The sequence below is a fragment of the Boleophthalmus pectinirostris genome, unplaced genomic scaffold, assembly GCF_026225935.1.
Source record: "Boleophthalmus pectinirostris isolate CB_2022bp ecotype Guang Dong unplaced genomic scaffold, ASM2622593v1 HiC_scaffold_7, whole genome shotgun sequence".
Taxonomy (NCBI): Eukaryota; Metazoa; Chordata; class Actinopteri; order Gobiiformes; family Gobiidae; genus Boleophthalmus; species Boleophthalmus pectinirostris.
The window spans coordinates 37581195-37593223 of record NW_026571473.1 but is presented as its reverse complement, the minus strand read 5'-3'; the positions used below and the strand labels follow the sequence as shown (position 1 = coordinate 37593223).

Genomic DNA, 12029 nt, shown 5'->3' with positions numbered 1-12029 from the left:
TGAAGCAAATATTCAAACCAGTTTGTTAAGGATATGTAAGTGAGAACCAAGAGTTATCACTGTTTATCGGGCTTGTGTCAGATTCGATCACTGCTCCGCGCTCTACACCAAGTTACAGTTCAGAACTTTAAAGCCCGTACGAGCCTCCCGCAGCCGCAGATCCTCAGGCAGGTCCATGTGTCTGTTCCAAAGTCCAGTCTCTAGATGAAGGTGATGGAGTCCAGGATTTTGAGTCCAGGCTCCTCGGCTTTGGAACGACCTGCCTGAGGAGAAACGACTCGCACCATCAGGATCATCTTTAAATCACTTATTAAGACTCATTTTTCGCAGTTGGCCTTCCTTTAACTGGTTTTAGCTTGATTTGATTTCTTTTTATTCTATTTCTTTTTATTCTTTTTTTATATTACTTATTATAATTAACTGAATTGTTTGCGTCATTGTCTGATTTGTTTGCCTTCTGTTTGCTATTTTTATGCTTTTGTACGGTGTCCAGCAAGTGCAAAACACTTTTAAATTCCACAACACACATGAACAACTCTGAAAACAAAATTACATTTAAAATACACGTTTACATCTTGAAAACAGATTTACAAAGCACGAAACATTTGTACAAGCGCCGAGATAAATTTGCACGTGGCAAAAACACAAATACAAACCCCCGAAACACATCGAACACTAGTGTATTAGTGTTTTGTAAATTTGTTTGTTCATTTGTAAATGTGTTTTATGAAACTTGGACTTTGTTTTCAAGATGTAAATGTGTATTTTAAATGTAATTTTGTTTTCAAACTTCTTCCAGTGTGTTGTGAAATGTAAAAGTGTCGCAGTAATACTCTTATTTTATTATTAGATTACTGTAACTGTACTGTAACCGAATACAGTTACTGTATTCAGTTACAGTACTGTTTCAGTGAGTGGTAATTGGATTACAGTTACTTTGTTGAAATAAATGGATTACAAGGTCTAAACCAGGTCTCAAACCACATCTAAACCAGGACTAAAACAGGACTAAACTAGATCCAAACCAGGTCTAAACAAGGACTAAAGCAGGACTAAAACCAGGTCTAAACTAGATCTAAACTAGATCCAAACCAGGTCTAAACCAGGTCTAAACCAGGTCTAAACCAGGACTAAACCAGGACTAAAACAGGACTAAACCAGGACTAAAACAGGACTAAAACAGGACTAAACTAGACCCAAACCAGGTCTAAAACCAGGTCTAAACCAGGACTAAAACAGGACTAAAACCAGGTCTAAATTAGATCTAAACTAGATCTAAACCAGGTCTAAACCAGGTCTAAAACCAGGTCTAAAACCAGGTCTAAAACCAGGTCTAAACCAGGACTAAAACAGGACTAAAACAGGACTAAACTAGATCCAAACCAGGTCTAAACAAGGACTAAAGCAGGACTAAAACCAGGTCTAAACTAGAGCTAAACTAGACCCAAACCAGGACTAAACCAGGTCTAAACCAGGACTAAACCAGGATTTAACAGGACTAAATCCTGCTGTGGGGACGTGTCTCTTCTTCTTCTATCAATAATATTTTTAATTTGGTTCAGTAAAGTCTGGACTTTTCATGTTCTTTTATCAGACAAAACATCTTATGTGAAGATCCTGGTCTTTGCTTCTCTACAGCAAATCAAGTAATCCAAAGTAATCAGATTACATTACTCACTTTAAGTAATTTAATGGATTACGTTAAAAACTACATTTTGGTGTATGTAATCTGTAATCTGTAGGGGATTACATTTTAGAAGTAATCATCCCAACACTGTTAGATTATTATTTAAAGTAACTCGTAAACTTTCTACTTTAAAAAAAAAAAAAAAAAAGTCTTGAGTCTTGAGAGTTTTGAATTTTGAAACTAGAGTCACAGTGCCGCCTGCTGGTCAGAAGTCGTCACTGCACGCTTCACTTTATTTGTAATTCTCTTTCATGATCAAAGAGTCAAACTGCTGGCCTCATACGAGTTTGTGTAATGTCAGGTTTATTTCTTTCAAGTCCAAAAACACAAAAACAGCATGAAACATTAAAACGGGTGCAGTTTGTGTGGGTTCAAATCCGCCTTTGAGCAAAGCACAAGCCAGTGTCACAGAAAACACATTCACCTTTACCACAGAGTCACTTTATCGACACAAAAAAAAAAAAAATAAAACATTTCCAAAAAATCTAAAGAAGGAAAATAAAGCAGAAAAATATATTCTTGTTTATTTTTTTATAACACTTGTCCACAGCGCAATTTAAAAAAAAAAAAAAAAAAAAAAAAAAGAACAGATATTTGGCTTTCACAAAATGGTCCGGAATGCATTTTTAAAACAATAAAATAATAATAAAAAATATAACTTTTTTTTTCAATATTTATATTATTTTCAATGTATTTTTTTGTATTATTTTTATTTTTATTTTTTTATCTATATCACGAAATTGTTCAATAAGCCTTCATAAATTTCCGTAAAAATAGCGAACATTAACAATATTCTAGATGCAAAAAGTAAAACAAAAAAATTCTGGAATATTGTTTTTCAGTTGTGATTTATTATTATTATTTTATTTTATTATTATTATATTTTTTTGTGCTACTATTAATTTATTTACTCATTTATTTACCAACATTATCAGATCGTTTATTGTCATTTCGATTTAAAAATATTTATCTCGCCATAAGGAAAATATCTCTTTGTAAAAAACTGTTAGTACGTCTAGAAATGCAGTTTAAAAACAACAGAATTAAAGTGAAAAACGGGATTAAATGTGAGTTGTACAGAGCTGCAGCAGAAGCCGTTTGGTGAAGTTTAATATGAGCCGATCGTCAAGTGAAGAGTCCGCGCGGTCGTTCGCAAAATGTTCGTCCGATCAGAGGCCTTTTTAGGGATGCGGCGTTTCTACGGCGATGAGAGCGTAAACAGGAAGTGTACAGCAGTCGTGAGTCCGGCCTCTTCATCCCAGACGCAGCGGGCAAATCCTGGAACAGAAATAAACGAAACATACAGCTCAGATTAAAGGTTGTATAGAAGATTTTCCAAGGAAAGAGAAATGCAGCGACTGTTTGTCCTTTTTCAAATGTCGCGCTTCGCTCCTCTTCCCCTTCTCTTCTTCTTTCAGCGACGTCAAAACAAAAAACAAAAACAAACTTTCTTTTGCGGCGAACTGGTCGTGAAGTCTTCTCTGCCGTTAAAACAAACTTCGTGCAAACTGCGAGGAAGCTACAGTTCGAAAAAGACGCTGTGTTGGTTGAGTAAACGGCATCAGTGCGTGAGAGGCGAACGTAAACCACGTAATCCCAGCTCGCCGGCAAATCAGTGATGCAAGAAACGTAGGGAGTTTGATTGACAACCCAACAGCCAATAGTTAAAGAGGTGGCCTTGTTTTCTATTGGCTGATGTTTATCTGCCCCCACCACGTCCACAGTTGATGGATTTTCATTCTTTTTTTGTTTTGGTCATCATAATTACAAGACTGCTGCCTCTCTATAATTCTATTTTGAACTTTCATCGACAATTTGAAACAACAACAAAAAAAAAAATCCTCCATACAACCTTTAAGTGATTTTTGGACGCTTTTAAATGATAAAATGCAGTGACCTCGCTCTGGGGGTGTTCTACATGGGTGTTTATAGCAGAAAAATCCATGTATCATTCTTTCATTTGTTTTTCAAAATAAAACCAAAAATAAGAAAATGGAAAAAAACAACTATTTTCTTTATTATTTGTCTCGAAAACCATTTTTTTAAAAACAGGATAATGATTTGTTTTTTTTCAGTTTTTTCAATTTTTGTGTTCAAATGAAAAATGGGGAAAAAAAAACAGATAATGGACTGAACCAGGTCCGGGACCAGACCGGAACCAGGCCTGGACTGAGATCAGGACTTAAGACTGGGACCAGACCAGGGCTGAGTCCCAGACCAGACCAGGACTGATACCATGAATGATATCAGGAACAGGACCAGGACTGAGACAGGGACCAGACGAGGATTGAGACCGGGACTGAGGCTGGGACTGAGGCTGGGACTGAGGCTGGGACTGAGGCTGGGATCAGACCCGAACTGAGACCAGAACTGAGACCAGGACTGAGACCAGGACTGAGACCAGGACTGAGACCAGGACTGAAAACGGTTCAGTCCTGGTTCAGTTATTTTTACACTTTATTTTAGTTCATTTAAAATGAAATTATGAACAAAACTGGTTCAAACTGGTCATTTCTATCGCAGAAGTTTGAAGTGGTGGTGGGAGGAGCCAAATTAACATTAGAGAATTAACACTGAGGAAGTTGAATTAACACTAAAGGAAGTTGAATTAACACTAAGGGAAGTTGAATTAACACTAGGAAGTTGAATTAACACTAACACTAAGGGAAGTTGAATTAACACTAAGGGAAGTTGAATTAACACTAAGGGAAGTTGAATTAACACTAGTGGAAATTGAATTAAACAAGAATTAAACTGAAGTTGAATTAACACTGAGGGAAGTTGAATTAACACTAAGGGAAGTTGAATTAACACTGAGGGAAGTTGAATTAACACTAAGGAAGTTGAATTAACACTAAGGGAAGTTGAATTAACACTAGGGAAGTTGAATTAACACTAAGGAAGTTGAATTAACACTGAGGGAAGTTGAATTAACACTAAGGGAAGTTGAATTAACACTGAGGGAAGTTGAATTAACACTAAGGGAAGTTGAATTAACACTGAGGGAAGTTGAATTAACACTAAGGGAAGTTGAATTAACACTAAGGGAAGTTGAATTAACACTGAGGGAAGTTGAATTAACACTAAGGGAAATTGAATTAACACTAAGGGAAATTGAATTAACACTAGGGGAAGTTGAATTAACACTGAGGGAAGTTGAATTAACACTGAGGGAAGTTGAATTAACACTAAGGGAAGTTGAATTAACACTAAGGGAAGTTGAATTAACACTAAGGGAAGTTGAATTAACTAAGGGAAGTTGAATTAACACTAAGGGAAGTTGAAATTAATTAACACTAAGGGAAGTTGAATTAACACTGAGGGAAGTTGAATTAACACTAAGGGAAAGTTGAATTAACACTAAGGGAAATTGAATTAACACTAGTGGAAGTTGAATTAACACTGAGGGAAGTTGAATTAACTCCAACTATATCTATTCTGGCAAATAACTCCAAATCAAACCCCTATTTAACATTCAAATAGTTAAAATAACACTTTTTCTGTTAAAAACAACACATTTTTGCCAACTCTAAAATATATATATACTGGCTCTGGAGTGTTTGATTTTAGATTTTAGATTTTTTTTTTTTTTTTTCATCAGCCACATAAACAGTAAAGCCCAAATAACTTTTTTTTCTTGCTTGCCACTCTTTTCTTGCTTCCATACATTTGGTTTTCCGTGGGGGATGTGTCGCTAATCACATCAGTGTCACTCACGGGCAAGAACAAAAAAAAAACTATAAAATTGGAAAACAGTGATGAAAACAAAAACAGATTTTGACCTCTGTTTTCAATATTTGATTTAAAGTTTATTTCAAATTACACCAATCAAAAAGCAGTCTTGGTGCCTATTTCAATTTGGATATTTTCTTCTCTCTTGTTTATTTGCTCCGGAGGTTTTGCTGCTAGAAGGACTTAGGGTACCAGAAAAATTGCTGCAGTTTTTTTTAACAAACATGTCATCTTCTTTTATACGATGCGACGCGTTTACTTTCGCATCGTAAAAAGTCAATGTTGAACTCCATGACGAGAAACAGGGAGCAAAGTATCAAAATTAAAATAGGCACTGAGACTGTTTTTTGATTGGTGCCATTTGAAATAAACTTTAAATCAAATATTGGAAATAGAGGTCAATTTTTTTTTTTTTGTTTGACACTAAAAACCGGAAAAATAACAAACTGTTTTCCCATTTTATTGTTTTTCGTTCTTAATTGAAACTCAAAAGAAAGAATGCTGCACTGACCGTAACTGTTCATCAGTCAAAACATAACAGAACGCTACAATAACATCTTTTTTTTTATTATTTTAGACTAATTATGGTGCACAAATTAATAAGCAAATACATTTATAAAAGGAAAAAATGACGTCTAGGTGAAGTTTTCCCAGTTTTCCCAGATTTTGCCGAAGTTACGATCGCCAACAGAGTCCAAATGTCTTCCGGTTTTGTGACGTAAGCGTAAATAAACTCTGTATTTATATTTTATGAAACTTAAAGTCGTCAGCGGCCTTTTTTCTCCGTCCCTGTTCTGATTGTAAAAGTGCAGTGAGCGGTTGTGTCCAGCAGAGGGCAGCGTGCGCACAGACTCTGAGGTCCCGGTTCAGGTCTGACTCACAAACGGGTCTGTGGCAGATCCTGGTTTGAATTATCCAGGCATTTATTTTGTTCCCTCTTCAGCGCAAAAAATGTTCTGCGGCAGAGATAAGGTCGGGCACAACGGAGAAAGATCTGATCAGATTCTTTTTTTATTACAGAAATGTGTTTTTTTAAAGAAGCTGTTACACTTTTATGGAGTATTAACTGTAACATATTTAGACTAGTGTTGTAGTCGAGACCAAGACCTGTCCAAGACCACAGTCTGTTCTGAGACTGAGACAAGACCAAGACCTCTTAGAGTCGAGACTGAGACAAGACCGAGATTTTTACAGATCGAGACAAGACCGAGACTTTTTGAGGGTCGAGGTCGAGAAAAGACCGAGACTTTTACAGGCCGAGACGGAGACAAGACCGAGACTTCTAAAGGTCGAGACCAAGACAAGGCCAAGACCTCTCAAGGTTGAGGCCGAGACTTTTAAATGTCGAGACAAGAACGAGACTTCTAAAGGTCGAGACCGAGACAAAGACCGAGACTTTAAAAGGCTGAGTCCGAGACAAGGCCAAGACAAGGCCGAGACTTTTAAAGGCCGAGACCGAGACTTTCACAGACCGAGACAAGACCGAGACTTTTAAAGGTCGAGACCGAGACTTTTACAGGCCGAGACCAAGACAAAACCGAGACTTTTAAAGGTCGAGGCCAAGACAAGACCAAGACTTTTAAAGGCCGAAACCGAGACAAGGCCAAGACCAAAACAAGGCCAAGACCTCTCAGGGTCAAGACTGAGACTTTTAAAGGTCGAGACCGAGACAAGACCAAGACTCTAAGGGTCGAGACTGAGACAAGACCGAGACTTTTAAAGGCCGAAACCAAGACCTCTGAGGGCCGAGACCGAGGCTTTTAAAGGTCGAGACTGAGACAAGGCCGAGACCAAAACAAGGCCAAGACCTCTGAGGGTCGGGACCAAGAGAAGACTAAGACTTTTAAAGACCGAGACCAGGCCAAGACCTCTGAGGGTCGAGACTAAAACTTTTAAAGGTTGAGACCGAGACAAGACCGAGACTTTTAAAGGCCGAGACCGAGATAAGACCAAGACCTCTGAGAGTCGAGACCGAAATTTTCAAAGGCAAGAGACGAGACCAAAACCACGTCCCGTCGAGACGAAATTGAGACCATCTTTATCATTTTTGACATTTATTTGTATTTTACAGTTATTTTGGCACAAATGTATCAATGATTTTATGAATTTATCTCATTTTATCACTTGTCGAGTGTCAGACCTTGAGATTGAGACTAGACTGAGACCGAGACCGCAAAAAAAACAGTCTCAAGACCAAGATCGGTCTTGAGTACTACAACACTGCATTTTACTCTTTTAAAAATGTTATTATGACCAAAACAACATATTAACACATTTTATAAGTTTCACATCAGTTTTCCATGCTCCCTTTGCTCTCCGCACTAAGTCTCTCCCCCTTCAGAGCGCTATCACAACACAATCTGCACCAGGTTTGTCAAGTTCCTGTGGTTTGTTTCATGTTTTTGTATATTTATGGAGAATTGTCGTGTGGGAGCGTTGGTGATCTTGGCTTGTGGGCGGAGCCTCGTACAGAATCTTACATCTAACCGTAAGGAGGGTTTCAACAGGGCCCAGGAGAGATCACTAAATGACTCAAACATGCACAGAGGACATCTTAACCCTCTTCAGGCACATCATACCATGAGAAAAAGCTCCAAAAACAAAACAAAACCCATCTTTAAGCTATAAAACTCTCAAATAAATACGTTTAATGCCAAAGAGCGGAACATTCCAGACAAAGCAATAACATCTGTGGGGAGAAAAATTACAAAATGCACCTATAACTGTCAAGAGCATCTATATTTTGCGAGTGTCAGGGGAGTGTGTGGGACTCACAGGTGAGGAGGTGGACTGCAGCGGACACGAGCACAGACACGACTAAGATCCCGGCCGGTCTGAGTCCTGGTCCGGACCCTGTAGGATCGGCGGAGGTCTGCTGAGGAGTGCTCTGCTTCGCGGCGTCTGACTCACCCGCCTTATACTTCTGACTGAAAACACAAAAACACAGAACGGTGAGTATGTGTGTGCAGGGGAGTCACATTTCTGTATTTAGACACTGAGGAATTGACTCGATACTCACAGAAAACACTTTTACTTTAGACAATACTCTGTGATTTTAAGCATTAAATGGTAGAACTTTCTTTTCTATTCCCATGTGTCCTTATAAGAGAGTTTCATTGTTGACAAAAGCGCGCGTTGCATGCCGGGAATTATTTTGGTCGGGGGCAAGTGTGGGGAAGCTGGCCAAAGTGGTCGAAGTAGGAGGCAGATGACACAAAAAAAGGTGTCTTACGCAGACAAAAATTATTTTAAAAAAACAGACTTCTGGGTTTAACCAACAAAAATACAAATAGACAAAATAATAAGTAACTCAAAGCAAAACACTGAATACCTGCACAGAAGTCCCCCTAATGAGTGACACCTGCTTTGCTTTATACTTCGCCCACAGGAAGTTACCCCCAGGTAACTCCCCAAAGCAAGTCCCCTTTCAAAATAAATCATGTTAAACATAAACTAACGTGAATTTAAAATCAGACAAAGGTCCCACTTTGTCACAGCAAGAAACACTAATTCAACATGACGGACGGAGCGAGAAAGCACGCAAAGGGTATTGATCCCGGTTATTTATCCACTCTAACGGCAGAGGACCCAAGACCATTTGACCAGAAATTGGTCATAAACATCGACGGAGCCAAATCACCCTTTTCAACCCCGACAAAAGGTGGACCAAACCAAATTTCTGGTCAGAATCGCCAACTACCTGGACAAATATTCACTTGGGCGATATCCACAATGACTTGGTGGAAACTCCTGGGCCATTCACAGCAGAAAAGATGAAAACCTCCAAGAGTCTTGATGTGTTGTTGAACTTGTTGGAGTCCACGGTTTGTTAGGATCTTCTACATTTGCTCTGCGAATGTTTGAAAGCCGTTTAATTCACCGTTAGCGGTTCTTTTCACTCAGAATACGAAAAAGACATTTTCCTTCTTCCGTGCTTCTATTTGTGCATCCGATAATGCAGCAGGAATTTACCATTATCGGGGATAAATACGCGAGGTTACGCACTGTGTTTCTCGTGTTTCTTGCCTCCGACCAAAATATTTCCCAGCATGCAACGCGGGCTTTTAATAACAATGACGTCGCTGAAACTCGCCTATATCTGTGTCCCTCATGGTGTTTTCAGGCCGACAGAACCGTGCTGGTTCCCGCACCTAATCTCGGACCAACTGAGGTGTTCACGCTGAAAAACTGAACTTGTTTTTTCTAAGCGAACTGTGATGACAAAGTCGACGTCAGCAAGTTCATCCAGGTCACACGCGGTAAAATAAACAAACAAAGAAAACGTGTGTTGTGTGGAAGACGGTGGAGTGACAGGAAGATTGTGCAGTGGTCAGTGGAGGAGACCAAATATTTGCTCTCTCCGTGTTCACCAGGTGAGGTTAGATCTTTGGATTGGGCGTCGCCGCTGCCGTCTCCACAGAAAATGTTGTAGCAGAGCTCAGCGTAGATAAATCATGCAGAAAGAACAAAAATGTGTCTGTTTGCTGCAGGTGTTCCAATCAGTGGGAGCAGGTAGAGGGCGCTCTTGGAAAAAGGGTCAAAACTAAAACACAACACACTCCAGGCGCTCCAAAGAAGTAGAAAAAAGTAAAAAATTGCACGAGGAAAAATACAGTTAAAAGGCCTTTATTTAAATGGCCAAAGACAACATGTTTCGACCTTAACTGGTCTTCATCAGGGCTTAGTTTTTTCTTTGCGCGATTTTTACATTTTTTTTACCTCTTTGGAGTGCCTGGAGTCCGTTGTGTTATAGATAAATGATGATGACATGATTTGTATGAGTCCAAACGCTCGCTGGTGTCGATGATGCGATCCGTGATTGTTACTTTCTCGCTGTGACGTCCCCTTTCGTACGGCCTTGTTTTTATTTGGTGGCAAATCGTCTGTTGACAACACACCATGGGTTCACTTAAATCGTATGAACGTGGGTCGTTCACAGGTGAGCACTGTGCTTCTCAGTGTCACTGGTGCAGGAACCGGCACTGGCATTGTTCTGACCGACATGAAAACCGCTTCAGTGGTCCAGGTAAGGTCCACAGTGCAGGTCCATGGGTGTATACTACTCTATGTGTTCTTATATTTGTCTATGTGCTCTTATACTAGTTTATGTGCTCTTATACTAGTCTATGTGCTCTTATACTAGTCTATGTGCTCTTATACTAGTCTATGTGCTCTTATACTAGTTTATGTGCTCTTATACTAGTCTGTGTGCTCTTATACTAGTTTATGTGCTCTTATACTAGTCTGTGTGCTCTTGTACTAGTCTATGTGCTCTTATACTAGTCTATGTGCTCTTATACTAGTCTATGTGCTCTTATACTAGTTTATGTGCTCTTATACTAGTCTGTGTGCTCTTGTACTAGTCTATGTGCTCTTATACTAGTCTATGTGCTCTTATACTAGTCTATGTGCTCTTATACTAGTCTATGTGCTCTTATACTAGTCTATGTGCTCTTATACTAGTCTATGTGCTCTTATACTAGTCTATACTAGTGTGCTCTTATACTAGTCTTATACTAGTCTATGTGCTCTATACTAGTATGTGCTCTTATGTCTATGTGCTCTTATACTAGTCTATGTGCTCTTATACTAGTTTATGTGCTCTTGTACTAGTCTGTGTGCTCTTGTACTAGTTTATGTGCTCTTATACTAGTCTATGTGCTCTTATACTAGTCTATGTGCTCTTATACTAGTTTATGTGCTCTTGTACTAGTCTATGTGCTCTTATACTAGTCTATGTGCTCTTATACTAGTCTATGTGCTCTTATACTAGTCTATGTGGTCTTATACTAGTCTATGTGCTCTTATACTAGTCTGTGTGCTCTTGTACTAGTCTGTGTGCTCTTGTACTAGTCTGTGTGCTCTTATACTAGTCTATGTGCTCTTATACTAGTCTATGTGCTCTTATACTAGTCTATGTGCTCTTATACTAGTCTATGTGCTCTTATACTAGTCTATGTGCTCTTATACTAGTCTATGTGCTCTTATACTAGTCTATACTAGTCTATGTGCTCTTATACTAGTCTATGTGCTCTTATACTAGTCTGTGTGCTCTTATACTAGTCTATGTGCTCTTATACTAGTCTATGTGCTCTTGTACTAGTCTGTGTGCTCTTATACTAGTTTATGTGCTCTTGTACTAGTCTATGTGGTCTTATACTAGTCTATGTGCTCTTATACTAGTTATATGTCTATGTGCTCTATGTGTGCTATCTAGTCTGTGTGCTCTTGTATACTAGTCTATGTGCTCTTATACTAGTCTATGTGCTCTTATACTAGTCTATGTGCTCTTATACTAGTCTGTGTGCTCTTATACTAGTCTATACTAGTGCTCTCTTATACTAGTTTATGTGCTCTATACTAGTGTGCTCTTATACTAGTTTATGTGCTCTTATACTAGTTTATGTGCTCTTATACTAGTTTATGTGCTCTTATACTAGTCTGTGTGCTCTTATACTAGTTTAAGTGCTCTTATACTAGTTTATGTGCTCTTATACTAGTCTATGTGCTCTCTATACTAGTCTATGTGCTCTTATACTAGTCTATGTGCTCTTGTCTATACTAGTGTGCTCTTATACTAGTGCTCTTATACTAGTCTATGTGCTCTTAT

The 12029-nt window shown here is 38.7% G+C and overlaps 1 protein-coding gene across 1 annotated transcript in view; it reads right to left on the bottom strand.

Moving 5' to 3' along the window:
* Positions 1-1967: 1967 nt before the first annotated feature.
* si:ch211-1a19.3 (uncharacterized) overlaps positions 1968-12029 on the bottom strand; it is a 59491-nt gene continuing 49429 nt past the window's right edge. The window contains exons 4-5 of the mRNA XM_020926030.2: positions 8195-8346; positions 1968-2965 (exon numbers count right to left, since the gene is read on the bottom strand). Coding sequence (XP_020781689.2) covers positions 2964-2965; positions 8195-8346 — 154 coding nt within the window. The 3' untranslated portion in view covers positions 1968-2963. The remainder of the gene's footprint in view (positions 2966-8194; positions 8347-12029) is intronic.